A 24,302-nucleotide genomic window follows, 5' to 3' on the forward strand; every position below is an offset into this window, starting at 1 on the left:
TGAATACAATGTCAACACAGTACAATGAATGAGAATATGAAATCATTTCCATACAAGTTTACCGCATCTCATGCAAATGTTGCCAATAACCAAAACTTCATTACCCATACTTCCGTCTATCATCTTAATTCATGCCGTTATAAAGTAATGGCAACATGTTTTAAGACTACTAGTGAGAGACGGATTGCTTTGCAGTTGACTTCGGTCTAAGTATATTTCCTTACACTGTAGTCTATCCCTTTCTGTGGTTTCCCAGGTGGCCCCAGTGTCGTACCTGCGTTTCAGCACCAGTCCAGTTATCAACAACCCTTCCAGGGACAGCCTGTCTGCTATTCCTCTGGGCATGGTGCTTACTTTCACTGTTCACCTCCATGCGAACACTGGGGAGGTCCTTCACAGCCACAACTCCCTGCTCACGTTCACCACCAACAGGTAAGTTCACAAATGTTATTTCTGTTTAATTGTGGGGTTTGCGCAGCAAGAGCCCTATCTTAGTTATTCGATCTTCTTGTTCTTTGTTCTTGTTGTTCTAGAAACTCCCTTCAAAGTTCAAAACTTTCAGAATGGTCTCCCTCGAGTTGTTTGTATACCACTTTTTGACATGTTATACTTTTACGTTATTAAACTTATAGTCGATTTCTTTTTGGCCTAAATCCGCTTTTCATCAAGATTATAATGATCCCCATTGTGACATCACTTCCAACTGCCATTCTCTAAGTAAAATCCTGCAACTTTTGACACACATCATCTAATTATTCCACTTTGCAACAACTTAGACAAAGTCTACTTCTGTGCTACTCAAATCTGGAGTTCAGACAAAAAATGATATTCGGATAAAAAGTTACAACAGTTTAAGTAACTGCATCAACAACATTTTCTGTAACGTTTTTGCAAACAACTGCCGTTTTGACCACTACCCCAACAAGTTAGACAAAGTCAGAGTCGATGGGATATTTGTCTACTCTACTATTCATATCTGTTCGCAGAATCAAAATATTCACTACAGAACTTACGGTACAGCTGTTTTAGGCGCATTACCATATGTTCTTCCAACTTTTCCCAAACAACTGCCGTTTTGACCACCAACGGAACGAAATTTTTTCTAAGGTAGAAATCTTCACTTACTTCTCTGCTTGTCAAATCCGCAATCGTAATTGTGCGTACCAATCTGTAACTAGAGCCATTTTAGTAAACCATCTCCGGTCTCTTTCTAGCTGCTATAAATCATGTCAGAAGCAAGCAGATTCATTATTTTACAAACAACTACCGTTTTCACCACTGACCCAACAAGTTAGACAAAAATTTGAAATATTCCCCTACTTCTCTGCTTTTGAAATCGGGAAGCGGATTTGGAATCGTGTGTAACAATCTCTAGATAGAGCAGTTTTAGGAACCTGCGCCTGCTCTTTTCTAACAGCAGCTCTCTGTGTCAGTATTGAGTTTCCAAAACGGAACTGTTGCTAGGATACGCACTGGCACTGAGGGCCAAAATTATGAGGAGAGAGAAGTGACCACAATTACTGACCACAACACAAATATTGACCACACAACAACTGAGACAAAAAGTTAAAGCATTTATGTATTCATCTAATTCTGTGCTGGCGTTTGAACCAAAAATATTTTGATAAAAAGTGACAGCAATTAAGTACTGTAACCGCATTAACAACATTTTGACCGTTTTGACCACTACCCCAACAAGTTAGACAAAGTTGCAGCGTAAGGAATATTTGTCTACTTCACTGCTATTCATATCTGTTCGCGGAATCAAAATATTCACTACAGAACTTACGGTGCAGCTGTTTTAAAAACTGCATTACCACATCTTCAACTTTTCTGATTATACAGATAGCAGGCAGAACACACACGGATCCCCTACCAAATCAAACCCACCCCAAAACCAGYCTTAACTTCTCTAGGGTAGGGGGCAGCATTTGGAATTTTGGATGAAAAGCATGCCCAAATTAAACTGCCTGCTTCTCGGGCCCAGAAGATATGATATGCATATAACTGGTAGATTTGGATAGAAAACACTCTAAAGTTTCCAAAACTGTTAAAATAGTGTCTGTGAGTATAACAGAACTGAAAATCGAAAATCCATTCGGGAAGTAGTTTTTTGGGGGGTTTTGTAGTTTTCTATTCAATGCCATTACAGTATCCATTGACTTAGGACTCAAATTGCAGTTCCTATGCCTTCCACTAGATGTCAACAGTCTTTAGAAATTGTTTCAGGCTTGTATTCTGAAAAATGAGGAAGTAAGAGCGTCTGAATGAGTGGACCCTAAAGTGTCACAGAGCTTTTTCATGCGCACGATCGAGAGAGTGCCTTTCTTGTTTACCTTTTTTATTGACAACGTTATTGTCCGGTTGAAATATTATCTATTATTTAGGCCAAATACAACCTGAGGATTGAATATAAACATCGTTTGACATGTTTCTATGAACTTTACGGATACAATTTGGATTTTTTGTCTGCCTGTTTTGACTGCGTTTGAGCCTGTGGATTACTGAAGAAAACGCGCAAACAAAACTGAGGTTTTTGGATATAAAGACTTTATCGAACAAAAGGAACATTTATTGAGTAAATGAATGTCTTTTTTATTTATTTTTATAGATGTTTTATTTTCCAATAAAAAATAAAGTAAAAAAAGACAGCAATACAAACAATGACATTCATTTTACTGTTGAATGGATGGCCAATTTAGAGGACAAAAAAAAGTTAACTCACACATACACAAAATAAAACAAAATCCTATTAGGTGGTACATGTATAAGAAGACAGCATATAGTCATTACAAGCAGTGTAGTTAAGCCAAAAAATAATATTGAGTGTAGTACAGCACAGAGTAGCAGCAGATCGTCAGCCCAGTTATGAAGCGGCGGACTAGACCATTTACCAGTATCGGCTGCCATATTTTGTAAAACAATGACTTCTATTGGAGGTGTTGTATCGAATCTTTTCCATATGTATTACATTACCTAAATCCCGTAACCACATTTCAAAGGTAGGTACAGTCTCCAATTTCCAAAATTGCAATATGAGGCTTTGGCTAATAGAGTACAAAGAGAGACAGCTTTCCCTTCCTGGTTATTCCCATCAACTGTACCAAACAGAGCGATCAATGGGTCTGGGCTAGAAACTCTATCAAACTCTTAGATAAGTAATCAAAAATGAAGCCCAGTAAGCATGTCATTTAGGGCATGTCCAGAATAAGTGGGTCAACGTCCCTCCTCCTGCTTGCACCTCTCACAAAGTGGTGAGGTGTCCGGGAATATTTTATGCAGTTTTACTTTTGAGTAGTGTAACCTGTGTATCACCTTAAACTGTACAAGTTGTGTCTGGCATTCACTGAACTGTGGTTTATATCCTGAGAGCTTCTATCCAGTCCTCCATTTGAGATTTCTGAACCAAGTTCTTGTTCCCAAGCCCTTTTAATGGTTCTGTGGTTCCTCTTGGCCTGTAGCCAATCATACAGTCTAGAGACCGACCCTTTTGAATGGGGTTTGACAAGGAATCAAGCTATCATAATGTTGGACTATTTGCTTCATGCCAACTGTGGATAGTGTCCTTAAGAAATTCCTAATTTGAGGGTATCTGAAAAAATGTGTTGTTGCATGTTGAACTTTGCCTGTAATTGTTGAAATGAAGCTAACTGACCATCTATGTATAGATTACCAATTGTTGTGAGCCCCTTCTCCCTCCACTGTGAAAACACCACATCATCCAATGCAGGGTGGAAAGCATGATTCAGGCTAATCGGGCTGTCTATGTAAACAGTGGTATGTTAAGAAATCCCAATCTGTTTCCAGATCCTAAGCGTAGACAAATGTACTGGATTGGAGTCATAAGTGGCTTTTTTTCACATAATGATGGGCTATTAACAAGTGCAGGGATGAGGAACGTTGACAGGACCTGCTCGATCAAAAGCCATGAAGGCATATCCTTCTGTCTTCATTGCAGTAAACTTTCCCTCCAGAAGACAACAAATGTTCAGATTAGCAGCCCAATAATACAGTTTGAAGTGAGGAAGGCCAAAGCCCCCCTCTATCTTGTACTTGCATAAATGCTTCTTTGAAATTCTGGCTGCCTTGTATCCATAAAAATGGAGTTACTATTGAATCCAGTTTTCCTAAATAAGCTTGTGGTATGAAATTGGGTAGCATTGGAAGAGGTAAAGAAACCTGGGTAGGACAACCATTTAATAGCGTTATACGACCAACCAAGGAAATAGGCAGAGTTTTCCAAAAATCTATATTTTGTTAAGCTATATATTTTCATGTCCCAATTCGCTTTTCAATAGCTAGTCAAGTCTCTTGTCACTTACAATGCCAAGGTTTGAACTTGTCCCTCACTGTTCTAAAACGGGGGTAGATTGCAGAAGAATTGCATATCCACAGGCCCGTGATATTGGCATCAACTCACTTTTTTGCCAGTTTATCTTGTAGCCAGAGAAGGAGCCGAATTGTGTTATCAAGTTAAGTAATGTGGAATAGAAGTTTAGCTTGGACAAAAACAAAAAACATCGTCTGCATATAGGGAAATTTGTGCTGTGTGTCTTTTATTTAACAGAAGCTATATCGGCACATGCCCGAATGCGAGTAGCAAGGTTCCATGGCTATAGCGAAGAGAGCAGGCGAAATAGGGCACCCCTGTCGCACCCCTTGAACAGGCGGAATGACTGCGACATTTCCTGATTGGTCACCACGGACGCCATTGGGTGTGCATAAATAATTCTTATCCAATTAATAAAATTCCTTTCCAAACCCGAAATGCTCCAGAACCGACATCATATACTTCCATCCAATCTGATCAAACGCCTTCTCTGCATCAAGAGCTATTACCACTGCCTCAACTTTATGATCATGATACATTACGTTGAAAAGGCGTCTCAAATTGAGTATATAGTCGCCCGGATAAACCTGTCTGTCAGGGTGTGTGATGTCGGAAATATATATTTTCAATCGGTTTGCCAATATCTTTTGTAACACCTTGTTTCTATGGGGAGTCAGACACGGGGCGATACGACGACATCTCCATGGAATCTCTATCTTTTTCAAGATCAGGCTATTGTAGCCTCATTACAGTGTTTGCGGGAGTTTGGCATTTTCTTTGAGTTGTTACATTCGCAACATAAATGGAGATAGACTAGCGCAGTACTTATAGAATTCTATTACATATCCATCGGGCCCAGGGGCCTTGCTGTTGGAAATGTTATGCGCTGTGTTAATTCCTCTAAGGTTATCCCTGCATCGGCTGCAGCAGCTGCCCCCTGGTGTAGTTTAGGAAGTTCACATTCAGCGAGAAAGCGTTCCATAGTTTGTGGGATCAGTAGCATCGCATTTTGATTGTATAAGCTCTAGTAAAACTGCGCAAAGCATTTATTAATGTCCTGCGGATCTGTTTACTATTTTACCCTTCTTTGTCTTTTATTGTGAATAGCTCTAGATGCCTGTACATGCCTTAGCTGTCTTGCTACAATTTATTGTGGTTTGTTCCCCAGTTCAAAATAACTTTTGTTGCGTTCTAGCAAGTAAAGAGCCCACCCGTTTCGAAAGATGGTATTTATTCATACTTTAACTTTGTGATCTTCTCAAGGACTGTATATGAGGAATTGTCCTAAAAACGTTCTCCTGTTCCCTAACTCTTTCAATTTCTCTCAGCCTAGTATTGGCACGTTTCTTCCTCTCTGATGTATAAGAAAATAATTGTAACCTCTAATCACGGCCTTTAGAAATCCCAAAGGTGGAGTCGTCAACATCCCCCGTGTCGTTAGTTTCTGAGGAAAAAGGCAATCTGCTCCTTCAAAATACTGACAAAAAGCCTCACTTTCAACAGGTATGCGTCTAAGCGCCACGGTCGCCGACCTTCGATCCATATTGTCGAGTTTCAGCACCATGGACAGAGGAGAGTGGTCCGTAATTAGAAGTATTAGGTAACCGACTCAGCTGCTGAAATTAGTTTGGAGTCCAACAAAAAATAGTCCAATTCTGGAATATGATTTATTGAACTGATGAAAAGAAGAATAATCCCTGTCTGTTGGGTGCGTCAGTCTCCAAATATCGACAATGTTAAGGTTTGTCATCAATGTATTAGACAGACACTGGCATTTGATTGTTGAAGTGACCTTGATAGCTGTTTATCTAAAAGAGGATCTAACGTACAGTTAAAGTCACCTCCAACAATAACACTTGTATCCGATATTTGGTAGGCCTTAAATACCCTTTGAAAAAATAATGGATCATCAGAATTGGTCCTATAAAATTGACCAAGGTTATTGGTTTTGAATTCAGTGTACCAGCCACAATAATATACCGACCATTAGGATCTGAAATCGAGGTTGAGAAACAAAGGAATGTTTTTTCCTTATCAGGATTGCTACCCTCTCGCTTTTGCATCAAGTTAGATTGGTATATCTGACCGATCCAGCCGACTCGTAGCTTGCCTGCGCGGAGCGTTTAATATGAGTTTTCTGAAGTACACTATGTCACACCCAGTGATTTAAATGAGAAAAAACCTTAGCTCGTTTCACGACATGCCCTACATCCATTACAGTTCCAGCTGACTATCTTTATTCCACCTGGTCTACTCTGTCTCTTCACTGGGCATTTCTTATTTTAAAGCAAATTGCTGCTGTCATACAAAACCCAGAAAGAAAAACGTCCCGCCGTACGGGAGCTTGTCATGCCACCTGTATATAAACGTGAACATAAAACACAGACCCCTTCCCCCCTCCCGTCCCTTTACTGAGTGACTTCCCCAAAAAGCAATCCTTGCTAACACACAAACTTAGGGTGTTAGACATACAGCTTGAACAAAACCGTCGTCTGTAGATGCTCCACTATAAACTAATATTAAATAACACTTAACTTAACTCTCACGTTAGGGGTGGAGTGGCGCCAAAACATGAAACATGCCAACACATGCTAATTACCACAACATCTCACCTATCAATATAAGTCCCAATTCTAATCTCTGATCGAAAAGACATAGGCCGGAAATTCAATTCAAACACACTTCCTGGCCTGATTTGGCCATTTAGCTGTTCTGTATCCTCAGCCGGGGAAGCTTTGCTGTCAAGAACAGATCAGCCTCTTTTGCGTTGTCAAACGTACGTGTTGATCCCTCGACTGTACCTTAAACCGGGCTGGGAAGAGGAATCCATATCGGATGTGGCCGCCCTGCATTTGTTGCGTACCTTCATCATACCTTTCCGTTGGTTTCCTCACCTCCAAGGTAAGATCTGGGTAGAAAGACACCCTGGCTCCGTTTAGTTAAGGGAACTTTTGACTAGCCAGCTTGAGGATGAGATCCCTGGTGTGGGATAGTGCAGCCTTACAATGAATGGCCTTGGTGGCCCGCCCTTGGCCGGCTTAGTTGCCTGTGATCTGTGTGCGCGGTCGACAGGATGGCCGTTTTGAAGTGTTCACTCCCCAGCAATGCCGGTATCAGCTCCGAGAGCAAATTCAGTGGTTTCCCTTTCTCAGTGTCCTCCTGGATCCCACATATTCGGATGTTCTGGCGTCTTGAATGCGACTCGAGCATTTCCAGTCGGGCCTTCAGGGTTTTGTTGTCATTTTTGAACGTTGCGCACTGTTTCTCTATGTCCTGTAGTCTTGCCTCGTGATCGACTGTCGTCTGCTCAACCTCGTGCACCCTTCCCTTAGTTGCCTTCACAGTTTCGGCCAAAGTCTCAATACTTTTGAGATATCAGCCAACCTTGTGTCCACCTTCTTGCTTAGTGCGTTTTTGGCAGCCAGTATGTCACTGAGTAGGATCTGTGGGGAACTCTTGGAATCTAGCCTCTTCAGCTAGCTCCTCGTGGGTCGGCGACATTGAAATTGGTTCGTTGTCTATCTCATTCCATTATCTTGTTTAGTGCCCCCCTTTTTGGTGCCTTTTCCCTTTGTCATATTTGTTTGAAGTTATAGGTTGTGAGAGGTTAAGATAAATACTAATTTGTTTCAAAATTGAGCGGAGCTCTAGCAAAGCACGTCTACTCCATAGCACGCTCTCTAGCGCCCCCCGAGTAAATGATGTCTGCTGAGTGCAACCATATGAAGATCATCAAAGGTAAGGATTATTTTATCTCTATTTCTGACTTGTGTAACTCTTCTACTTGGCTGGTTACTGTTTGTAATATTTGTCTGCTGGGCTATGTTCTCAAATAATCGTAAGGTATGCTGTCGCCGTAAAGCATTTTTATTTTTTTTATTTTTTATTTTATATAAATCTGACTCCGTGGTTGATTCACACGAAGTTCATCTTTAAACCTATGTAAAATATGTTTTGTTTTTCTGAATTTTTATAATGAGTATTTCTGTATTTGAATTGGCGCCCAGCAGTTTCACTGGTTTTTGAAGAGGTGTGACGCTAACGTCTCACATACCCAAGAGAGGTTAAACAGCATGATATATATATAATCAAATAGTATTTTTTTTTTTTTATACAAGATATTATAAAACAAAGTAAAAAATTGTGAAAATAATTATTCAGTCGTGTCCAAAAGTTTGAGAATGACACATATTATTTCCACAAAGGTTGCTGCTCAGTGTCTTTAGATATTTTGTCAGATGTTACTATGGAATACTGAAGTATAATTACAGGCACTCATAATGTCAAAGGCTTTTATTGACAATTCCTGAAGTTGATGCAAAGAGTCAAATTTGCAGTGTTGGCCCTTTTTCAAGACCTCTGCAATCAGCGCTGCATGCTGTCAATTAACTTCTGGGCCACATCCTGACTGATGGCAGCCCATTCTTGCATAATCAATGCTTGGAGTTTGTCAGAATATGTGGGGTTTTGTTTGTCCACCCGCCTCTTGAGGATTGACCACAAGTTCCAATGAAATTAAGGTCTGGGGAGTTTCCTGGCCATGGACCCAAAATATCGATGTTTGTTCCCTGAGCCACTTAGTTATCACTTTTTCCTTATGGCAAGGTGCTCCATCATGCTGGAAAAGGCATTTTCTGTCACCAAACTGTTCCTGGATGGTTGGGGAAATGCTCTCAGAGGATGTGTTGGTACCATTCTTTATTCATGGCTGTGTTCTTAGGCAAAAATGTGAGTGAGCCCACTCCCTTGGCTAGAAGCAACCCCACACATGACACACTTTACGTTGGCATGACACAGGACTGATGGTAGCGCTCACCTTGTCTTCTCCAGACAAGGTTTTTTCCGGATGCCCCAAACAATCGGAAAGGGGATTCATCAGAGAAAATGACTACCCCAGTCCTCAGCAGTCCGATCCCTGTACCTTTTGCAGAATATCAGTCTGTCCCTGATGTTTTTCCTGGAGAGAAGTGGCTTCTTTGCTGCCCTTCTTGACACCAGGCCATCCTCAAAGTCTTCGCCTTACTGTGCGTGCAGATGCACTCACACCTGCCTGCTGCCATTCCTGAGCAAGCTCTGCACTGGTGGTGCCCCGATCCCGCAGCTGAATCAACTTTAGGAGACTGTCCTGGCGCTTGCTGGACTTTCTTGGGCACCCTGAAGCCTTCTTCGCAACAATTGAACCGCTCTCCTTGAAGTTCTTGATGATCCGATAAATGGTTGATTTAGGTGCAATCTTACTGGAAGCAATATCCTTGCCTGTGAAGCCCTTTTTGTGCAAAGCAATGATGACGGCACGTGTTTCCTTGCAGGAAACCATGGTTGACAGAGGAAGAACAATGATTCCACCCTCCTTTTGAAGCTCCTTTTGAAGCTTCCAGTCTGTTATTCGAACTCAGTCAGCATGACAGAGTGATCTCCAGCCTTGTCCTCGTCAACACTCACACCTGTGTTAACGAGAGAATCACTGACATGATGTCAGCTGGTCCTTTTGTGGCAGGGCTGAAATGCAGTGGACATGTTTTTGGGGGGATTCAGTTCATTTGTATGGCAAAGAGGGACTTTGCAATTAATTGCAATTCATCTGATCACTCTTCATAACATTCTGGAGTATATCTAAATTGCCATCATACAAACTGAGGCAGCAGACTTTGTGAAAATTAATATTTGTGTCACTCTCAAAACGTTTGGCCACGACTGTACATTCTAATTTGAGTTGGTTTATGGAGTTGTGAAATTAGCTGGGTCCATGTTTTCTACAAAGGAAAGGTTTCCAGATATTATAACATGTAACTACAGATCCCCTAACGGAGTAGGGTATTTTCTTTAGCTTGAGATATTGCATAACTTCCTTTATCCAATGGTTAAAAATAGGAGGCAACCGATCCTTCCACTTAAATAGTATAAGACGTCTAGCTAGAAGAGTAGTAAAATGTCAGCCTGTTTCCATAGAACTGTTTAGAACTGTTTAGAAGGGCCTTCTGTGGTGTAAATAATCCCAATCCACCCGATCAAATGTTTTCTCAGCATCAAGTGATAATATCTCTGGAGTGTCAGATGAATAGGGATTGTAAAGTATATTATAAAGACGTCTGATGTTGAAAAAAGTGACKATTTTTTATGAAACCAGTTTGATCTGTAGAGATAAGGACTCAAAACGGCAGGCAATCATCTTAAACTCAGCAAAAAAAGAAATGTTCTCTCACTGTCAACTGCATTTATTTTCAGCAAACTTAACATGTTTAAATATTTGTATAAACATAAGACTCAACAACTGAGACATAAACTGAACAAGTTCTACAGACATGTGACTAACAGAAATGTAATAATGTGTCCCTGAAAAGGGGGGGGGGTCAAAATGAAAAGGAACAGTCAGTATCTGGTGTGGCCACCAGCTGCATTAAGTACTGTACTGCAGTGCATCTCCTCATGGACTGCACCAGATTTYCCAGTTCTTGCTGTGAGATGTTACCCCACTCTTACACTCTTCCACCAAGGCACCTGCAAGTTCCCGGACATTTCTGGGGGGAATGGCCCTAGCCCTCACCCTCCGATCCAACAGGTCCCAGACATGCTCAATGGGATTGAGATCCGGGCTCTTCGCTGGCCATGGCAGAACACTGACATTCCTGTCTTGCAGGAAATCACGCACAGAACGAGCAGTATGGCTGGTGGCATTGTCATGCTGGAGGGTCATGTCAGGACGAGCCTGCAGGAAGGGTACCACATGAGGGAGGAGGATGTCTTRCCTGTAACGCACAGCGTTGAGATTGCCTGCAATGACAACAAGCTCAGTCCGATGATGCTGTGACACACCGCCCCAGACCATGACGGACCCTCCACCTACAAATCGATCCCGCTCCAGAGTACAGTACCATCTCCCGGGTGGCGCAGTGGTCTAGGGCACTGCATCGCAGTACTAGCTGCGCCACCAGAGTCTCTGGGTTCGCGCCCAGGCTGGYCTGGGTTCGCGCCCAGGCTCTGTCGCAGCCGGCCGCAACCGGGAGATCCGTGAGGCGACGCACAATTGGCATAGCGTCGTCCGGGTTAGGGAGGGTTTGGCCGGTAGGGAGGGTTTGGCCGGTAGGGATATCCTTGTCTCAGTATGTAAAAATGTAATAAAATGTATGCACTCTACTGTAAGTCGCTCTGGACAAGAGCGTCTGCTAAATGACTGTAATGTAATGTACAGGCCTCGGTGTAACGCTCATTCCTTCGACGATAAACACAAATCTGACCATCACCCCTGGTGAGACAAAACCGCGACTCGTCAMTGAAGAGCACTTTTTGCCAGGCTTGTCTGGTCCAATCGACGGTGGGTTTGTGCCCATAGGCGATGTTGTTGCCGGTGATGTCTGGTGAGGACCTGCCTTAATACAGGCCTACAAGCCCTCAGTCCAGCCTCTCTCAACCTATTGCGGACAGTCTGAGCACTGATGGAGGGATTGTGCGTTCCTGGTGTAACTCGGGCAGTTGTTGCCAAAATATGAACAAATTCTTATTTTCAGTGACGGCCTAGGAACAGTGAGTTAACTGCCTTGTTCAGGGGCAGAACGACAGATTTTTACCTTGTCTGCTCGGGGATTCGATCTTACAACTTTTCGGTTACTAGTCCAACGCTCTAACCACCATACCGAACGTCGGACCGTCCGCGGAGCAGACTCTTGACATCATTGAAAGCGGCATGGTCACGAGCAACGCTGGGGGCATAGTCTGGGAAGATGGGTGCCCGTTGCATCGAAGTGGGCCAAATTCTCTGGCACGCCGAAAAACATCAATACAATCCTGATAATAGTGTAGTTTAGCCGCAACGATGCAAGGTTTTCCACCAGGCTTTCTTGCTTGAGAGCCCCGACTTGAGTGGTCTACAAGGATGTCTTTATCCATTTTGAGGGCTTCCTTCAATACCTTTGAGACCGATGAAGTAGAACTTTAGCCCGGGTCCTCAGCTACCGAGCAAGAATCTCGGCCTTAAATTCCTCAGAGTAAATATTTTTTGCCGTGCCGAGGGGTGGAGCAGCTCAGCTCCCACTTGTTGAAGAACTCACTGACAAAATAACTTTCTCTTGTCAGTGACTCCGCTGGACTTAAACTTTTGCAGGTTATGTGCCATTTACGCATTAAAACTAAAATTAAAAGTTGAACAAGGTAAAGCACGTAACATAATTTTTTTTTAAAGAGCTTTAGCAAGCCGCACAACTTTACTTGTAAAGTTACCATCTAGTGATGGTTGCTTTCTGTGAATTTCCTTAAAGGTATTCATTTTCAATTTACAAAGAACCCCACAATTATACTATTTTGGTGCAGACTTGAAAGTCAAATGAAGGGCAACTTGTACTTGAGATACTGTTTGAAGCAGTGTTTGCTGCTGAGGGGAGGACGGCTCTTAATAATGTCTGGAATTTAGTGTAATGGAGTTTATGGAATCTTATCAAACCTATGAATTTTGAGCCGTTTTACTCCCCTCTGCAGCCTCCACTGGTATGAAGGTGTACACATTGGGGAAGAAAATATTAATAGGAAAGGTGAAAGCAGCAAGGTAGACTATTGAGATGGGGTGGTAGGGTTTAAGAGATGGCTGTTGGCTGTGTGGACCAAGGCTGCTGGAAATATTGTGCCATGTCTTCTCTCTGAGTGCTCTTTTAGTTTGAGGAAGCCTGGAAGAGCTTGCACTAATGTACGACACTCCAATTTCTTAGGAAAAAATTGCTTAAAGAGAGTTAGACAAGAGATGACAGCACTCCAAACGGTTCTGCCTTTACCAGTGGAACAGAAAATTGAATTTGGCAGTTAAATCTCTCAGAATGCATTTATTCAATCAGGTCTTGTAGCCTTCGCAGCAAAGTTAACATTGTATATAACATAGCGACACCATCCCTGGTATGCATTTTCTGAATTACATTTAAATGTTTATTTATTTATGTATTTAACTAGGCAAGTCAGTTAAGAACAAATTCTTATTTACAATGACGGCCAACTGCGGGTGGGTCAACTGCCTTGTTCAAGGGCAGAACGACAGATTTTTACCTTGTCAGCTCGGGGATTTGACCTGGCAACCTTTCGGTTACTGGCCCAACGCTCTAACCACTAGGCTACCTGCCGCCCCTGAATGCATTGTATGTGGTGTATTTCTTTAAATATACAATGACTTAGGAAAGTATTCAGACCCCTTGACTGTTTCCACATTTTGTTACGTTACAGCCTTATTGATTAAATTAAGAAAATAAAAATCCTCAGCAATCAACACACATACCCCCTAATGACAAAACCAAAACAGGTTTTTAGACATTTTTGCAAATCTATTTAAAATAAAAAACAGATACCTTATTTACATAAGTATTCAGACCCTTTGCTATGAGGCTTGACATTGAGCTCATGTGCATCCTGTTTCCATTGATCATCCTTGAGATGTTTCTACAACTTGATTGGTGTCCACCTGTGGTAAATTCAATTGATTGGACATGATTTGGAAAGTCACACACCTGTCTATATAAGGTCCCACAGTTGACAGTGCATGTCAGAGCAAAAACCAAGCCATGAGGTCAAAGGAATTGTCCGTAGAGCTCAGAGACAGGATTGTGTCGAGGCACAGATTTGGGGAAGGGTACCAAAAAATGTATGCATCATTGAAGGTCCCCAAGAACACAGTGGTCTCCATCACTCTTAAGTGGAAGAAGTTTGGAACCACCAAGACTCTTCTTAGAGCTGGCCSCCTGGCCAAACTGAGCAATTGGTGGAAAAGGGCCTTGGTCAGGGAGGTGACCAAGAACCCAATGGGCAGAGWTCTACAGTTCCTTTGTGGAGATGGGAGAACCTTCCAGAAGCACAACCATCTCTGCAGCTCTCCACCAATCAGGCCTTTCTGGTAGAGTGGCCAGACGGAAGCCAGTCCTCAGTAAAAGGCACATGACAGCCCGCTTGGAGTTTGCCAAAAGGCACCTGAAGACAGACCATGAGAAACAAGATTCTCTGGTCTGATGAAACCAAGATTGAWCTCTGGCCTAGAATGCCAACCGTCATGTCTGGAGGAAACCTGGCACCATTCCTAGGATGAAGGATGGTGGTGGCAGCATCATGCTTTGGGGATGTTTTTCAGCYGCAGGGACTGGGAGACCAGTCAGGATCGAGGGAAAGATGAACAGAGCAAAGTACAGAGATCCTTGATGAAATCCTGCTCCAGAGCGCTCATGACCTCAGACTGAAGCGAAGGTTAACAGGACAAAGACCCTAAGCACACAGCCAAGACAACGCAGGAGTGGCTTCGGGACAAGTCTCTGAATGTCCTTGAGTTGCCCAGCGAGAGCCCAGACTTGAACCCGATCAAACATCTCTGGAGAGACCTGAAAATATCTGTGCAACAACGCTCCCCATCCAACCTGACAGAGCTTGAGAGMATCTGCAGAGAAGAATGGGAGAAACTCCCCAAATACAGGTTTTCCAAGCTTGTAGCATCATACCCAAGGCGACTCTATGCTSTAATCGCTGCCAAAGATGCTTCAACAAAGTTCTGAGTAAATGGTCTGAATACTTATGTCAATTTGATATTTCAGTTTATTGTTAACAAATTAGCAAACATTTCAGAACCTGTTTTTGCCTTGACATTATGGGTACTGTGTGTAGATTGAGGGTTTTGAGTAAGGTCTGAGTACTTTCCGAAGGCACTGTATATTGGCACGTACAAGATCGGTACTTGACATTGAGATATGTAGAAGTGAAAGCGCTGTTTTTCTGCTGTGTTTTGCTGTGAGAGTGCAACACAAAGTGTGTGTATGTGTGAACGTTGCACAGCCCAAGTCTGTTTATCCGGATGCTGCTGCAGTCCAACTACAGTTAATGAGTGCACCGTGGCGGTGTTTAAAGCCAGCATGTCTCTCCCAAGGTGCCCAACATTAATTTAGACTGCTTTTCGTTCCTCCCCATTCAGAGTGAGTAGTTTCCACCTGAGTGAGCTAAATTAATGGGAGTGTGTGAAGAAGGGAGACAGCACTGCTCAGCCCGGCTGGGGACTCCCTCATTGGCCTGCACAATAAATTGATTCCATTACTTTATTCTCAAGGTGCTGACAGACTACTTTAGGAGAGACCTGTCCAAATAAGAGTAAGGAAGGGGCTGATGGTGGGTTACTAAGGGGTTCTGAATGTGATTGGGCCACAGGAGTGTCACTTTGTCTTGTGCCCAGACAGAGGTAGTTGATTACTGATTATGCAAGGAAAGCCATTGGTTATGCATACCAACCTACATGTTGACCATTTCCTATCCTGTCTGTCTGTAGGGATGACCTGGTGCAGATGGGCCGGGGCCCGGGTAACAACACCCTGACGGTGCGGACAGTCAACGTGGGCCTCACCCTGCTGGCGGTGTGGGACGAGGAGCAGGCAGGCATGGCTGACTACCTGGCGCTGCCCGTTCAGCACGCCATCCACCCCGAGGAGGCCACGAGGCTGGTGGTGGGAGACGTGGTCTGCTTCAGCGCCCAACTCCTCAGCCCCCAAGGTGAGAGGTCAAAGAGGGGTTCATGTGGTGTTGTAAAWTAACAGGTACGCTGTCACTGGTAGTACTACCGAGGTGCATGAAATTSAGATGAGGCTTATCTGCAAAGATGTTGAGACAATATTTGGAGCAAAATGGACGTTTCGTTGGATTGATGCAGTTTCACATGGGTCTCTGGGATGTTGCGTCTTTAATATGCGATATCAATGGAGGCTGGTGGGAGGAGCTATACGAGGASGGGCTCATTGGAATGGAATTGATGGTATCAAACYCATGGAAACCACATTTTTGACTCCGTTCCATTTATTCCATTCTAGCCATTACAATGAGCCCATCCTCCTATGGCTCTTCCCACCAGCCCCCACTGTGTGATATTGATGTCTTTTGCAATATCCGTGTTTGTTTTCATCTACTTCCGAATGGAGTATATTTTTCTGCTGATTATTTAAACATTACCATTGTCAGCCCTGCGGGAAGGAGTGTGGCGGATGAGACAGTCTTACAGTAAATTATGTGTGAAAATTCAAGATGAGTGTTGAACCAAGGGGAGTTTCTCAGCTCTACTCTTTTCCCTACAGGTGTCCCGGGTACCTGGAGCTCCTCATCCACTGGCGTGCTGCAGGTAGACTCTAAAATGGGCGTGGCCGTGGCAAGAGACGCAGGCACCACCACTGTCTACTATGAGATCCCTGGGCTGCTGAAGACCTACAGAGAGGTACTGTAACGACAACCTTGCTACCAGAGGACATTTGTGTGTCAGAGGGAATGAAAGTATGTTGTGCAACAACAAATGGTTTAATCATGATTATCCAAACKGTATACACTACCCCGGTTTCTAGAGAGGTGGACAACACTACCCACTGGGACACACTAGTTGAATCAACGTGGTTTCCCTGTAATTTCATGTAAATGACGTTGAACCAACGTGGAATAGACGTTGAATTGACGTCTGAGGGGCTGCAGCAGTCTAAGGCAGTGCTAGAGGCGTCACTAGAGATCCGGTGTCGATCCCGGGCTGTGTCGCAGCCGGCCTCGACCTGGAGATCCATGAGGCGGCGCACAATTGGCCCAGCATCGTCCGGGTTAGGTGAGGGTTTGATGTTTCCGCCGACATATTGGTGCGTCTGYCTTCCGGGTTAAGTGAGCAGTGCGGCTTGGCAGGATCGTGTTTCGGAGGACGCGTGGCTCTCGACCTTCGCCTCTCCCGAGTCCGTACGGGAGTCAACAGCGATGGGACAAGACTGTAACTACCAATTTGGACATCACGAAATTGGGGATAAAAAAATAATACAAATAGAATTGACGTCTGTGCCAGGGGGTACCTAGTTGCTTCTCCTAGAACAAACCTGAAGTCTTAGGGTAGAGTTCTACACAGTAAACATCTGACACTATAAAGATGCTTATAAGACCATCATCATGATCAGTACCAGATGATCATGGCTGTCTCAGTGTAACGTGTGTGACGGCCCTCAACTCCCACCCCCTGCTGTGGGTCTGAAGTCTCCACAAAGAGACACGCAGGCAGCATGGAGAAGATTAATTAGCCCAGCCTTCCTCTTTGAGATGGAGCTCTCTCTCTCTCTCTCTCTCTCTCTCTCTCTCTCTCAAAGAACATCTCTCACCGCCTCTTATGTCTGTCTGTCTCTTCTAGTCAGCTCCCTCTTTCCGGCTGCTACAGGCTTCTATGTGTTCCTGTTTTTACATATGAATCTTTCCCAATTAGCTGGGAGTGAGTGACTGAGGAGAATCAGTGTGGAGTGGATTAGATAGATGCTATCAGGACCAGTAGCTAACACTCCGACAGGAACAACACATCTTAAAGGAGAAGGCTCTGAATGGAGATGTTAACCGGTACCGTGTTGCTGTACTGAACACTGAAGTGAATAGGCCCAGCTGTTCACTTCAATTTGCACATACATAGGATTTAAATCACAGGACAGGTGAATGCAATGTGGAGGCTAGCCGGCTAGCTAGCTGTTTTTACCAGTCCCTGTAACTTTTATATCAGTGCAGATGAAGGAAAGTAGACAATGAGCTGAGACTTCGTTATAGACTTGAGATTCACCCCAAGTAATACCAGTGTTATGACTCACTGTGTTGGTTTGTCCCAGGTGGTGGTGGAGGGGGCCACCAGGACAGCGGTGATGGCTCACCCTGCAGCGGTGAGGGGGGACAGGGACACCAGGATACTGCTCACCACCAGAGAGACGGGAACCAACCTCATAGGCTCCTGCTCCGCTGCCCAGACCGCCTCCATCGCCCTGCTGCACCCAGAGACCTCCGTCAGCTGCCGTCTGAGCTTCACCAGCGACGCCGTCAACTTCTCCGCCCATGACGTCTACCTCACACACATCAGCTTCGACCCCAGCACCGGTAAGACCTGTTCTCGGGCTCAAGGAAGTTGAGGTGGTGAATGTTGGGCAGTATGTTTACTGAATGGTCTTTTCTCCAACCTTCAGTTTACTTGTGCATAATGGATTTGACCTTCACATCATTAATCACCCATTAGACATGCGTGCAGCAGGAGGGATTTACTAAACCCACAGTGGGTCAGCTGGTGCGGTGCAGTGCACCAGGGGCTGCTCTGGCAAAGAGGGCAAGGAAGTTCTGTTTACAAGGGAATCATTTACTGGAGGCCATAAACGGTGTTGGGGTGATATATTCAGCAGAATGGGTCTAATTGTTTTGGGGAGTTTGGGGCTCCTCTCCTGCCCCGGCCCAGTGCAGGCTTGTGGTGGGGGGGCGATGACTAATGTATGTGAGATGACTCTGGAGTAGGGTTGGAGGGGAAGGTAAACTGACTAAACACCAGCACAGGTTGGGAAAGATTCTCCCTCCACTGTTGCTACATAAGGGATTAGAATTGAGTGGGTTCTAATCATGTTTTAAATGGAATTCTCATGGCTATTGCGTTTGTGCCTTTTTTAAATAATGTTCTAGTGAAGAGGCTTCTAATGGGGGAAATCACGTTTTAAGCATCTGCGACCGTGTGGTTGTGGAAGACCAGCATCGTCTTTTAAGAAGTAGATTCTTAGAAGCATCCATAAACATGAACAACTTGAAATAAGACCAATTTTGACGTCACCTTTCTCTTTAGAAACACCGACACCTATTGTTACCTCTCTACCTCCGCCCTCTCTCCCTCTCCCTCCCAGGCTTCTACTCCTGCTCTCTGACCCTGCAGTCTCTGAGTGACCAGCAGACACGGGTGCTGAGCCTGTCCATGACCAGCCTGTTGGTGAGGGCCGGGGTGGAGGGCAGTGCCTTCTCTGGGGAGCAGGTCAGTGCCAGGCTGCCCGTGGAGACAGGCCTGTATTCTGACCAGACAGAGCTGCTGCTCAGCAACCTGCAGCCCGACGCAGAGCTCACTGTCTACGGCCCTACCGCAGCACTCGGCAGCCTGGAGGTATGTCTGTCTGTCAACTTTATTTGAAAGTGCCTTTTGACGTGGGTCTCATACCTTCCAGAAGCTGTTAAAAATGGAAAAGGGAAATGAATGATGAGGACAATGAMGGAGGTATAACATTTGGCACTGGATGTCACTTCTCCATAACCCCAATGTTTCACCCACCATCTACTCCTGTCCGTTAGGTGTCGTCCAGCTCTCCYTCCATCTCGATCCAGGAGAGAGAAGTGTTCCACGGCTTCCCCAGTTACTCTAAGTACACGGTCAGTGTGGTGGACCCCCAGGCTGCAGCCTCAGCCTCCGTGTCCATAACCAGCTCATCCACTGGCCAGATCCTCGTCATCCCAGTCACCGTCATCCACGTGACTGATCCCAGCACCACAATGCAAGGTCAGCTAGCCATCTCTGAGTGGAACAGGGTTGACGATATGGTAGATGTGATAACTCTGATGGTGCAGAATACAAGATATACTGTAAAAGGGGGATACTTTCAACATCCTAATTATAGCAGTGTTGGGACACTTTCCTTGAAAATATTCAGGTCAGTCATTTTATCTGAGAGCGGTATTATTATAGCATCAGTAGGAAAGCAGCAGACTGCAGTGTGAAGCCTGCATCCTCTGACCAGCCATCCATAAAGCCGTTAGTTGTTCATGGGCTTGAGAAATGGCGCACGTTAGGATTTCGCTGAAGTGTCAACTAGCACCACCCCATTGTCGTTGCAGTATCAGAACATTCAACTGTGAATTATTATTATTTTTTACATTTGTACAAGGTAACGCGCTTATAATTGTTCAAAAGAAGCACTGAGCAGTGTCATGTCCTAGTCTCACCCARCCCTTTTGTCCTCTCCAGCTGCTGCTTCCGTGGTTGCCATGGAGGGAACCCATTTCCTGCAGGCCTTCATAGACTCTTACCAGATGATGTTCTTCACCATCTTCGCGCTACTGGCTGGCACCGCCATCATCATCATCGGTGAGTAGCCACATCCCCCAACTAAGATTGTGTTTGTCGCAGGAAACCCGTCGTCACTTTACCTTGTTAGCAGGTCCGCGTGATGACTCGATATAATTAAAAAAACCAAGTGGGTTGGATAGTGAATGTTTTGATGTTGATACTGCAACGCTTCAGGGACCATGAAGACATTTGACCATTCTAACAGGTAACATTTAATGTTCTCTTCCTACCCAGTGTGCCATGCACTGTTCTCTCAGAGGGACTTAGCGCCTCACCCAGCCTTCATTCAGAGGACACCGTCCCCTTCAGGTAGAGACCTGTCATTGTTTACATTATGTTCCCTTTTAAATAGTGTTGACTTCAGCTTGCCCCTTTCTAATAGGCTTTATACCTCTGCAACACAATCGAATTGAAAGAGGTAACTGCGGTAAATTGATATTTTACTTCAGCTGTGTTTGGCAAAATGTTTTTTTTCTCATTTGCTTAGTAGACATTTGTTGAATAGCTGTTTGGAGACATTGATCAGAGCTGTTTATTGCTCATATACTCTGCTCCGTTGAGGMTGCTTGAGTTTCAGTGCTGTTCCGTTTGTTTAGCCTGCTGTGCCTCACTCCCACCTCTGATTCAGGTTTTGCCTCACCCGTCTCAAACTCCTTCACCAACAACATGACCTCCCCGGACACAAGGAGCAGCCACAAACTACGACTCTTCTCCCCAGACTACAACTCCCGGTAGGGATCCCTACAGTACCTACCCCAGCTTCTGACAACACCCCAGGCCTGAACTCTACATGGGATTGGGCAGTGGTGCCTTTGTCACTCAGAGGAGAATGGCAGAGAATCTTACCGCTTAATTCGGTCATATGTCATATACTGTATTCAAAAGTATGTGAAGTTTGTTTTAAAGAGGGGGCAAACTCTTACGAAGTTGCATTTTCATTTAGTCATGCATTGATGTCAATGGGAGACTAAGTGAACGTTTGACTTAAATGGAAGTTATGATTTGCCCCAAAATGTGCACTTCAATTAGGACTGAAAACGGACTTTAAGCAATATGAAGTCAACAGGGCTATCTTTGTGTGTGCGCGCGTGTTCTCAATTGGGTAAAAGTCTGTCCTTTCCTCGATGACTCCTCTCCTCGATGACTCCTCTCCAAGTGGTCGCCATATGTAGGAGGGTGTAAATTCGTGAACTGAGAAGTTTGATCGTCTCCTTGATACGCTACTTATCTGTTATCTATAAAATGTCTGGCACAACCAGCAACATTTATTTTTACCACATAACACATATTTTGGTATTCCTCCTCTGCAAATGTAATTTGCCTTATGATGCGCAAGTGGAGAAGTCTCATTTCATACAAGCACATTTGTTTGCACGTTTCCTGGAGTCCCTTTGACCATTTTCAAAAAGAGGCGAGGAGAGGATGGAGGAAAGGATGCTAGGAGTCGAGCAACACCAATTGAGAATCTCCCGGTGTGTATGTGAAGCACGGCACAAACCATCCCTGCCCCAACTGCAACAAGATTTGTAGGTCACGGATTGGCCTGATCAGCCATCTCCGGACCCATGACCAGTCAGACCATGTGTGAATCATGGTGTGTGTTTTTGTGTGTGAAGCATGGTACATTTAAACTAGTTTGCTTTTTTGTTTTTGTACTCMGTTTTCAGTATTTGTAGTTATACCGTGTTATGTTTGATTTCATACCAATACTTAACTGWTGCAGCCTCTTAAAATTAACTAATTTATACTCCCATTTTGCTTTTCACATTTAATAGTTTTGCTTTTCAGAAATGTACTTCTAAGCTTGAAGATATGTTTTGTTGATCAAGAATTGTTGCTTTGAAACTCAGGAATTTGACAAACTACTCTCCTGGATGGCCTAGTTGTCAGCCTACAAGTGATAACATGAAGATGCTGATTTCAGGTTATGTTTAAATGTTATTTTGGGGAAATGTAGCATATTGATTTTGTGAAGTATAACCACTGAATCCGTCCATTTTGTTAGTGTGCATATTAAGGACATATCACCTATGTTCAAAAGCAGGATATGGTCAGTCAGTGTGTTCACTTTGACGTTTTTGTTTTGAAACTCGGTTGTATTTAACCATTTTTAAATGCTTTGGTCAGTACAGTGCTAATTGAGCCTAAAGAAAGGCAGCTCTTCTGTCAATCACCAATGTGAAATAGTTTTGGAAATGTGAACCATGTTTCAGTTTTTCATTATATACCGAACAAAAATATAAACACAACATGCAACAATTTCAAAGATTCTACTGAGTTACAGTTCATGTAAGGAGATCAGTCAATTGAAATAAATTCATTAGGCCCTAATCTATGGATTTCACATGACTGGGAATACAGATATCCATCTGTCGGTCAAAGATGCCTTACAAAAAATGGGCCTCACAATGGGCCTCAGGATCTCGTCCCGGTATTTCTGTGCGTTCAAATTGCCATCGATAAAATGCAGCTTATGCCTGCCCATACCATAACCCCACCGCCACCATGGGCACTCTGTCCACAACGTTCACATCAGCAAACCGCTCGCCCACAAGACGCCATACACGTGGTCTGCGGTTGTGAGGCCGGTTGGACGTACTGCCAAATTCTCTAAAACYACGTTGGAAGCAGTTTATGGTAGAGAAATTAACATTCAATTCTCTGGCAACAGCTCTGGTGGACATTCCTGCAGTCAGCATGCCAATTGCACGCTCCCTCAACTTGAGATATCTGTGGCATTGTGTTGTGTGACAACTGCACATTTTGAAGTGGACTTTTATTGTCCCCAGCACACGGTGCACCTGTGTAACGATCATGCTGTTTAATCAGCCTCTTGATATGCCACACCTYTCAGATGGATGGATTATCTTGGCAAAGGAGAAATGCTCACTAACAGGGATGTAAACACATTTGTGCACATTTTGAGAAATAAGCTTTTTGTGCATATGGAAAATMTCTGCGATCTTTTWTTTCAGCTCATGAAACATGGGACCAACCACTTTACATGTTGCGTTTATATTTTTGTTCAGTGTACAATCCCTTCAGTATCTTATCAACCGAAGTGAACTAGCAATGTTGTAAATTACCTATGTATTACGAGGCATATGTTCATGTACTGTATGTATGCGCCGAAGGCCTTGAAGCAAGCTCTGATAAGTTATCTGATAAGGCCTATTGAGACTGCACTGCAATTTTTTGGAAGAATAATCACTATTTTGGTATTTGGCGAAGGAAAGCTGTGAAACTTTCAAGGTGATTTATGTTGAATGCTTTCAGTTTTAATGTGCAGACAGTGTATTATTCCCCTGCTTTRCTTGTGTTTTAAGCGTCTTGCCTTACTCATCTCACAGCAGTGCTATGCAGCGAAGTGGAAATACTAGAATTACCGTCCGGCTTGAGTGTTTGTGAGATCATTGCTGAATAATAAACATTTTACTTTTCAAATGCCGTTGCCTCTATGAATAACCTGTGTTTATGGCTTCCTGTTTCTTGATTGGCACCCTGCAGGAAGAACGGAACACACATTCACATTGGAGTGAAGGGGCGTGTGCTTAGCTGGAACAATCACATTGATTGGAACAGAGGCTACTGTGTATTTAAGGCATCCAACAATTGCAGCACACCATTTCCTAAGCCTCTGTGGTAGTGTCGGGGGAAAATTAATAGCATATCCCTTCCATGTGATACACAAGTTTGTCCCCCTTCATATCCCTCCCGTGTTTGAGCCGTAGGAGCAGGTCCTCTGCATCACAGCTAACTGATTTCCCATCTGTCCCTAAGCCCAGTGATGGTGTCACACACCACGCTTCCTCCCTCTGCCCTGCCACAGACAGAGGAGATGTAGGGAGTGTCATCATTCCAGGGTCTCTGGAGATGTGTTAAAGGTCTGAAATCGCTGATCAAACACCTCGTCCCCTTGCTTGCGTCAGTGGCCTGGCCTAGTGGGACTCAGTCGGTTGCACATAGCTCATCTGTATGCCTGCTCTGGCACCGCGGATGCCAATAACTGCTCGGCAGCCTTAAGTGGGTGTGGAGAAGTGCATGATGGGAAGCAGGATAAGGTGAGCCAAATTGGCCAGCTGTGGCGTGCCCATGAATGAGTTCTTAAATCTGTGAGATGCT

The 24,302-nt window shown here is 44.1% G+C and overlaps 1 protein-coding gene across 1 annotated transcript in view; it reads left to right on the top strand.

The window, feature by feature from the left end:
- The window catches only part of nup210 (nucleoporin 210), a 59,548-nt gene extending 35,921 nt beyond the window's left edge, over positions 1-23,627 (top strand). Inside the window, exons 31-39 of the mRNA XM_023990655.2 lie at positions 257-432; positions 15,600-15,820; positions 16,396-16,532; positions 17,929-18,190; positions 18,973-19,223; positions 19,409-19,613; positions 20,079-20,198; positions 20,415-20,489; positions 20,809-23,627. Of these exons, the coding sequence (XP_023846423.1) occupies positions 257-432; positions 15,600-15,820; positions 16,396-16,532; positions 17,929-18,190; positions 18,973-19,223; positions 19,409-19,613; positions 20,079-20,198; positions 20,415-20,489; positions 20,809-20,915 (1,554 nt within the window). The 3' untranslated portion in view covers positions 20,916-23,627. The remainder of the gene's footprint in view (positions 1-256; positions 433-15,599; positions 15,821-16,395; positions 16,533-17,928; positions 18,191-18,972; positions 19,224-19,408; positions 19,614-20,078; positions 20,199-20,414; positions 20,490-20,808) is intronic.
- Positions 23,628-24,302: the final 675 nt, after the last annotated feature.

This window comes from Salvelinus sp. IW2-2015, linkage group LG7 (genome assembly GCF_002910315.2).
Source record: "Salvelinus sp. IW2-2015 linkage group LG7, ASM291031v2, whole genome shotgun sequence".
NCBI classification, from domain to species: Eukaryota; Metazoa; Chordata; class Actinopteri; order Salmoniformes; family Salmonidae; genus Salvelinus; species Salvelinus sp. IW2-2015.